General features: G+C 44.0%; 1 protein-coding gene across 1 annotated transcript; it reads right to left on the bottom strand.

Moving 5' to 3' along the window:
• Nucleotides 1-4,833: 4,833 nt before the first annotated feature.
• On the bottom strand, nt 4,834-8,139 carry LOC149816052 (putative serine/threonine-protein kinase PBL7). The gene is made up of 7 exons (XM_089987753.1): nt 8,029-8,139; nt 7,423-7,927; nt 6,933-7,184; nt 6,684-6,844; nt 6,519-6,598; nt 6,289-6,436; nt 4,834-5,333 (listed from the first exon to the last, which is right to left on the bottom strand). Exons 2-7 carry the CDS (start codon nt 7,835-7,837, stop codon nt 4,989-4,991), a joined length of 1,401 nt encoding a protein of 466 aa, XP_089843879.1. The 5' UTR covers nt 7,838-7,927; nt 8,029-8,139; the 3' UTR covers nt 4,834-4,988.
• Between the last annotated feature and the right edge of the window lie 397 nt (nt 8,140-8,536).

The following is an 8,536-nucleotide window of genomic DNA, read 5'->3' as shown; positions in this document are numbered from 1 at the left end:
ATAATAAGCCCACAGAGTTTTACACAAGCAGGACAATGATAGTAAGTACGGCAAGCAGAGCAAGCACAGCTGGATCTCTGATTGCCGGTAGGGGTGGCAATCGGGATGGGTCGGTGGGTTGGCGGGTTGGGTTGGGTCGGGTCGGCGGGTTAGAATACCTCAACACGTACACGATCCATTCAATAAACGGGTAACCCGACACCACACGGTTAACCCGTTTAATAAATGGGTCAGGTCGGGTCAATACGACATGACGACCCATTTATTAAACGGGTCAACCCGATAACATAGACACGATAAACGAGTTGCAGGTTGACGGGTTGGTGTAAACGGATATATATATATATATATATATATATATATATATATATATATATATATATATATATATATATATATATATATAAACGGGTTGCAGGTTGATGGGTTCGTGTAAACGGATTGACCCGCCTGCCTAACCTGTTTATTAAACGGGTCAAACGGGTTGGCGGGTTGGCATACGCTTAACACGAACATGACCCGTTTAATAAACGGGTTAGGCGGGTCGACCCGTTTAAGTCAAACCCTAACATGGTTAAGAAGCGGGTTGGCGGGTAGGGTCAGATTTTGTCACCCCTAATTGTGGGGCAGTTTTTCCATGTAAATATAAGAAGAATGGATTATATACGTGCATTAAAGTGGGTCAAAAGGTTACATGACGAGTCTGTGAATATCATAAACCACTTTTTCTCAAGGTTTGGGACCATGAATGGATCTCGGTAGGGGGTGGGCAACAGGCCAGGTGGGCCCGATGGGCCAAACTGACCCAGCCTGCCATGGGACTGGTGGACCAAGGTTTTAGGACCGGGCCCATTAGGTACTGTGCTGATTCTGCCGAAACCCAGCCCATTGGGATTGGGCCAGCTCATGGGCCAGTCTGATAGGCCTGACTTATTTATAATTTTTTAATAATATAAAAAAATTTAAAAAAAGCTATTGCATAGTAACTTGGTAACGATTATTTTTTACTTAATTAATTACATTAATTTTATAAAAACTAGAAAGATAATTAATTAGGTGCATAGGAAGTTAAGAACTTGTTAATTATTGCTATTTAGAAATAGATTTGAGCCCAGCTGGGCCAAACCATGCCCGCTTTACATTGACCTGTTGGGCCGGGCTGCTCTTCAAACCTGAGCCCATTAAAAACTGGGTCAAAACCCAGCCTGTTAGTAATCGGGTTGAGCCATCTCTGAGTCACACTTAATTAAAGCTCGTTGAACTGAGTTCTAAATGGGCCCAGACTGGGCCGATGCCCACCCCTAGATCTGGGTGTTGGAGTCCACCTAGAAACTTACAAGTCCATCGGGGTTCGGACCATGGTGAGATGAAGTTGGGTCCATCCCGGGTATAGAATGCTCAAATCAAACGGTTTAGGTTGAGGCATTTAACCGAGGCATCTTTTGGTATCACTTCCAATGCTTGCCTCGAGAATGAAAGAAATAGCCATCTCAGGACCATGTGCTCATCCCTCGCACTATCATTTTGATATTGCTACTTTTGTTTTTTTTGCACAACTTTGAGGCAACCCCGCCTTTTTTGACTGAAAAAAACCCAAAAATGAGATCCAAAAAATAGCAACTCTTACTTTAGCCCCTTGGCCATGGTGCTAAACTTTTTTGAATCTGTACCTCTCGATATATTTAATAAAACCTTATCCTGATGATTAAAAATCTATGGTACAAGTAATAAAAATCTTGGAAGTTAGTATGATTTTTAGGATGGAGGGATGAGAAAAGGCAATATTTGAGCCTTGCGAGTGTCGCCTAACGTGTTGACTTGGTCTCTAGGGTTAGAAAAACTAACGAGTAATGGCCTTGCAAGACTCGGTTGAGTAAGGACCAATCTCACAAACATGACTCCAAGAGTCAACTTTAGTTTGACTCAGTCAAATGCTCGATGTTGGCTTAGTCTGCACCCATTCACCCATTAATTTACTAGAATCAGAGTGTCTCGAATGGAGCATTTGGAATGGGACAGTTGTAATGCGGAGCTCTGCTGAGTGAAAAATACATCGTGTAAGAATGCGCGGTGTGTGTTGGCTTGATTGGTGACATACGGTGGTGATAGCATGACACATGATAGGCAATGATATCATCGTTAGTACATCATTGTATGGTGACACAGACGTAGAGCATTGTTTGGTTAAGCAGTGTCAGTGTATCAAAGGATGATTCCTTTAGAGATTTAGTTAAGAACCTCTCGGCTTGCAAGAGTTTTTCATGCGTAGCGGTTGGATGCACGGGGTGTGTGTGGGTTAGGGCTAATTCTCCTGGAGTATAGTGACTCAGGGCTAGGCGAGTGAATGTCTAAGTGCCAGAAAATGAGTCTATGTGGTGTTCTTCGCTATGGTGTTCAATCATCAATTGCTCTTCAAACTGAAGGCCACAAGGTCGTGTTCTTTCAGTGGCGAGGTTTTGTTGTAGCGTGCACATGAAGTCGCAATACACTCCATGACACGCAAGGCAAAGGCAAGTTTGTGACATTTTTGAAAGTGATAGCTAGTATGAGACGACTATGCACTAAGCGGTATGGATTAGATAAAATTCGCATTTAAGAATGCACTGAATTAGCTTCCGTTAAGCAGTTGTGCACGAGGTGGTGTGAAAGGCCAATGAAATCATTCAACACAAAGAAAAGTGTTGTTGTGTGGCCTTTGGCCGTTAGGTTGGCGAGACTAGACAGTCTGGTGCCATCGAGGTTTGCAAAAGATTCTATGCTCGTGGCAAAGCGACATGAAGACTTACGACGGTAAGGAAGGATCATCGTGCCGCATTCGCCTATTGAAAATGTAGGTCCATGCCAAATTGACATCAGAGCAAAAAGATTCACAGAGACCTTGTTGTTCATTGAGTGCGACAATGAAGAGAAAAGTGATGGTTTATCTTGGTTATGTAAATTTTGCAAGGTTAAGTATTGTTGACCGAACATATAAGCAAGATGTTGGCAGGATGACATGGGACATCTAGATCATGGTAAGTAGAAGTGTAAACTTGTTGTTCAGTTGGCTAAAGAAACGTAAATAAGCCAAAGATTTTTACCAGTTGTGTGTTAAACTCGCAAGTGGAGTGTGGCGTTTGCCTTGTGCATGCAGAGAATGCATATTGAATTCGGCTGAATGAATTTGCATATTTGGGTATGAGAGACTCAACTAAACTTCTATATTCTCTTTCAAGATTATGGGTTAGCAGAGTGCTCATCTTAAGCAGAATGGTCATTGTTTTGGTCGCTTGACTTGGCAGTGCCTCTGTAAATTGTGTGTGCAAAAAAAGTTGTTGTTCATGATTCATCGGTTTAGTTCCTGTGGAAAGGCTTTGTTGGCTTTGAATGAGAGTTGCAACGTTGGGTGTGGTGTCCCTTATGAGGACGAGTGCCCAGAGAGACGTTTTGAATGACTGCTTTGGGGTGATACGCAAGTAGGTGTCCTCCACTTGAGGACTAGTTTGGGCTATTGGAAAATCGCAAGTTAGTGCCTTAAGAAAGTTGATATATCTACGGCACGCATTGGTGGTCTTCCTTATTTGAGAGGACCACGAAGGGCTTGCAATTGCCCTTGCTAGGGTTGAAAAGTACCCCAACCATGAGCTTGAAGATGAAAGTTTGATGTGCAGGCGAAGATGACACATTTGTGTATGAGACTGCACTAGGGTCTTACAAGCAAAGAATACCGGATATTGATAGAGTGAAAGATTGTTGTCTAAGTGATTGAAGGTGTGTTAAGGAATGAGACTTGGCGTGTTAAAGGTTGCGATGATGGTGGATGAAAACCAGAACAATTTGAGTAGGATGAAGAAAAGAAGTAAATCAAAGATAAGTACAAACAAAAACTGACATATCTGTTAAGACTGTGTTTTTACCTACACCAGCATTATCGAGAACGACAAAGGTTTGGGTGAAAGAGAATGTCCCAGACTGAGCCTCCGAAATTGGACAGTTGTAGTGTGGAGCTCTACTGATTGAAAAACGCATCAAGTGTAGGAACGCGTGGTATGTGTTTCTTTGATCAGTGACATGCAATGGTAGCATGGCTTGCGATAGGCAATGGTATCGTCATTAGTGCATCGTTGTATGGCGGTACAGACGTGAAACGTTGTTTGGTTAAGTAGTGCCAACATATCAGAGGATGTTGCATTTAGAGATTTGGTTGAGGACCTCTCAGCTTGCAGAAATTTTTCATGCGTAACGGTTGAACGTATGAGAGTGCTTGTGAGTTAGGGCTAATTCTTTCAAGAATCACCTTAAGTGATTCCAACCAAGTATGGTGACTTGGGGCTACGCGAGTGAATGACTAGGGGCCGACGAATGAGTCTAGGTGGTGCTCTTCACTTTGATATTCAATCATCAACTGGTTTTCATATTAGAGGACACAAGGTCTTGTTCCTTCAGTGGTGAATATGTTTCATAGCACGCAAGGCTAAAGCAAGTTTGTGTCATTTTTAAAAGTGATAGCTGATATGAGACAACTATGCACTGGCAGTACGAATTAAATGAAATTTGCAATTGAGAATATGTTTGATCAACTTTCACTAAGCAGTTGCGCACAAGGTGGTGTGGAGGGCTAATGAAATGATTCAGTACATGTAAAAGTATTGGTATGCGGCCTTTAACCGTTAGGCTGTTGATATTGATAGAAAGGCTTGCGATGGTAAAAAAAAAATTGTCGCACCGCACTGACTTATTGAAAAAGTAAACCCATGACACAAAGTGCATCACAAACCCACAAAACCTAAAAAAGTATTCTCACCAAGATCTAACAAACAAAAGGAATGAATGAAGGCACTAGACAAGCGTGTAGGTTACATTAAATTCAAACTGCAGATGGCTCAAGGTAACACCAATCTCTGAGCCAAACCAATCACACACCCTGTACAATCTTTCAACCATCTTCCATTTTTTTTTCTACATTAACATGACAAAAAACAAAGGCATTAGGAAAAATTGCCAGCAGTCTACCGCCCATTTTGATCCTCATCGTCGGCGTCGGTCACAGCCACACCAAGCATGGCCAGTGCTAGGTGCCCTCTCATGTTGCTCTTGGCACACCGGTCCTGCACACCGAACAGACCCATCTCCGTGAAGATGGCTGATTGGGTCAGCCCAGCACCAGCAGCCTCGTCTCCCCTCAATATCTTGATCACCTGGTCGATGCACGGCCGACTCAACTCCTCGTTGCTCACGCAAGCTGCGGCGGCTCGAACCATCCGGCTCATCTGCTTCAAGCTGTACGTTCCCCGCTTTAGCCACGGGTCCACCAACTGCGCCACCGCTCCTTCCTGTACCAACAGCGGCCTTGCCTACATTGAATAAAAGAACCAATACAAAAACACGCTTATAGTTCAACTTATTTTTCAGATATCCATCAACTTTTAACCACAGGTATCCAATTTACTCCCCGTTAAACTTATATGCGGAAATAACCAATTTACTCAAAGCCAAACTGACTAATGACCATGTTATAGTTTCAACCTTGTAAATCATCCTTGCCTTCGTTTCTTCGTTAAGAACCTTTGTGTTACTTAATAATCTCCAAGCTTGACAAAAGATTAACATTCGATATGTTTAAAAGGTAGAAAAACATACATTTATATATAGTACAGTAGGGTAATTCGTTTTCACAATCAAAATTAACACACGATTAAATCAAGAATGGTAGAAAAATAAGGGTTCCCTTTTTTTTAAAAGGTGATAAAAGTTTGTAGGCCTTTAAAATACGAAAATTATGGTAGGTATATTAATTATTTTAAATATAAATTTTGATAGGTACTTGAAAATTACAACATTCGACAGATATTAGAGATAAACACACGTGGAAAAAGTGGTAACTGCCTACCAAAGTTTTAGCCTGCCACAAGCCAACGGGTGTTTTTGGCAAATCTAACCCTGCAGATGTGTTGGGTTTTTGGCAAGATTGATTTACTAACAATGGTCATGTTTTTCTTCGATAAAAAAAATATGACCATCGATTTTTAAACCTTATAAAAACTACTTATCGGGATCGGACGATACAAGAGTCAATTGCTACAAAATGTAGAACACATGTACATGGAGAGATTTGAGAAAAATAGGCTGGTAGTAGGCCAAAAAGGTGACAGGCAACCGTAAAGATGTGCATTTATATAATATAATATTCCAATAAGAGCTAGCCCAAATCAAACCCCAACCGGGACTACTACTTTTATGGGTCCAAACCCAGTGGAGACAAACGGGACCCACATGTATATATAGTTGGAGGACCAAAACAGTACTCACCCACTGAACCAGATTTTCATCACCGGCGGAGCGTCTGGTGTCGATGGGTTTCCGGCCGGTGATAAGCTCGAGAAGCACCACGCCGAATGCGTACACGTCCGTTTTGTCTGACAGCTTACCGTGCTGGAAATACTCAGGCGCCAGATACCTGACAGTAGGAACACGAACCGAAATGACAAGTTTCTTATCAGGACTCAATCAAGTTAGACTGGAAACTCCACAGTCCATACCCGAAGGTTCCTTTAACGGTCTTACAGAGGAAGGGAATGGAAGCACCCGACGTCCAGGTCGCCAACCCGAAATCACACAGCTGCAGTAAGATTACCAAAACACCCTTTCAGCAACCCAACGGAAATAAAAGGGAGGGGGGTGGTGGTAGTTTGTTTCGTTTTAACCTTGGGGGTTTTCTTGGAAGAGAGGAGGATGTTGGAGGGCTTGATGTCTCTGTGCACCACGCATCTGTCGGTGCCGAAGTGCAGGTAGGCGACTGCCTGAGCTACCCCGAGTCCGACCTTGTACCTCTCAGACCAAGGCAGCCAACCCCTCCCTTTCTTACCTGCGGGTTGATTCCAAGGCATCAAAACTTGTGATTCTAAGAACCCCGAGTTAAGGGGTGGGGATGGGTCTGGTTTAGAAAAACGTACCGTGGAGGTGGTGCTCGAGGTTCCCACCAGAGACGAATCTGTAGACAAGGAAGAGGCCCTCGGCGTCGACGCAGTAGCCCAAGAGGGGGACGACGTATCCGTTGTCTAAGGAGCTAGAGATCATCAGTTCTCTGCAGAAATCCTTGGCGCACTCTTTGTCGGCGTTGTTCAGGCATTTGATGGCCACCGCGCGCCCTAATCCAAGCCTCCCCCTGTACACGCAGCTATGCGCCCCCCTCCCCAAAACCCTCCCTACAAATTTTCCATCGGAGATGAAGCAGAGAGAGAGAAGCCCATTTGGCACTCAGAAGTGGGTCTCTTCCCCAGAGAGGAAAAAGAAACTAAACCCACAAAAAATGGAGCTCGAAAATTCTCATTTTGTTAACGAAAACAGCGTACCCACAAGAGAAAATGGAACTTCCCACTAAGAAAAAAGGGGCTACAGGAGGGGAAAACGACCCAAAATTAGCACGAAAGAGACAATGCCCACCTCGAGAGAAATCTCCGGTGGCCGACCGGATCTCGCCGTAGGTGAACCGAACGAGGGCCTCCGAGACCGTAGAGATGCTTCGCTCTAGAGATAGGATCCTCCGCCTCTGGAAGTCCAGCGTCTTCTCCTCCGAGTTCTTCTCGAGGTTGAGCAGAAGAACGGTGGCGTTGGGGTTCAGGGCCTCGAGTTCGGCCTGAGAGCCGAAGCTGAACCGGAAGGAAGAGTGCATCGACTGCGGATCCTGAGCGTCCAAGACGCCGCTCTTGCCCTCGGCCTCCGGCTCGGCGAGCAACCACGCCCGGTTGTTCTCCGGCGAGGCGTCCTCCTCCTCCTCCTTCTGCAACTCCACGCCGCACCCCAGAAGCTTCGCTCGGAGGCCCCACCTCCTCTTCTTCTTGCACAGCACCATCTTCATCTCGTGGCCCTCCGACGCTACCTAGACCTCATTCCCGCTCTCGTCTTCCGTCCATTCCCCGTTGCTGATCGTACTTTGAGAGCAACCCATCTGCTCAAATTTCCAGATGGAATTAAAAAAAAGAAAAAAAAGAGAGAAACCCGGAAAAATTGAAAGAAGAAAAAAAATAAAAAAAGCGCAGAGCTTTATACTTTTCGTGGTAACCGAAGCAAGCGAGGGGCAGAAAAGAAGAAGGCAAAGTAGAAAACGGAGCAGAGAATAAAACAATAAAAGAGAGATTGGGGAGAGGAGAGGAGAGGATCCGTCTGGTTATCTTGGACCATTATTATCATTAAAGGTGTGGCTAATACCATGATCTCTATAGATCTGTGTTTCTCGTTTTAACGTGGTAAATATTGAATTGGAATAAAGAAAAAGGAACGGCAGATGACCAAGATTCCCATTTGTCGGGCCATGGTGGACAAGTAGAACCCCACCCAGTGGAATAATTATAATCCAGGTTATATTATTAGGAACAAGATGAGAGCAAATAAAGTGGAAGAGCCTATATTAGAAACAAGATGAGATTAACAAATTAATCACCAATATATTTTAGAGTAAACGAGTCACCAAAAACCTATCATTAAGAGATGGCTGATAAGGGAAGGGATGTAGGTGAATGTGGGTTGAGAGGAGGGAGGTGGTGGGTTACTTTCTTTT

This window comes from Nuphar pumila, chromosome 14 (assembly GCF_984573655.1).
Source record: "Nuphar pumila chromosome 14, dmNupPumi1.hap1.1, whole genome shotgun sequence".
Taxonomy (NCBI): domain Eukaryota; kingdom Viridiplantae; phylum Streptophyta; class Magnoliopsida; order Nymphaeales; family Nymphaeaceae; genus Nuphar; species Nuphar pumila.
This window is presented reverse-complemented; position numbering and strand designations above follow the sequence as displayed.

Excerpts from the sequence above, each read along its gene's own strand:
- LOC149816052 (XM_089987753.1), bottom strand. The coding sequence starts at position 7,837 with ATGAAGATGGTGCTGTGCAAGAAGAAGAGGAGGTGGGGCCTCCGAGCG. Across the intron at positions 7,185-7,422 it reads CACCGGAGATTTCTCTCGAG|GGAGGGTTTTGGGGAGGGGG; the intron begins GTGGGCATTGTC and ends GAAAATTTGTAG. Across the intron at positions 6,599-6,683 it reads CTTCCAAGAAAACCCCCAAG|CTGTGTGATTTCGGGTTGGC; the intron begins GTTAAAACGAAA and ends ATCTTACTGCAG.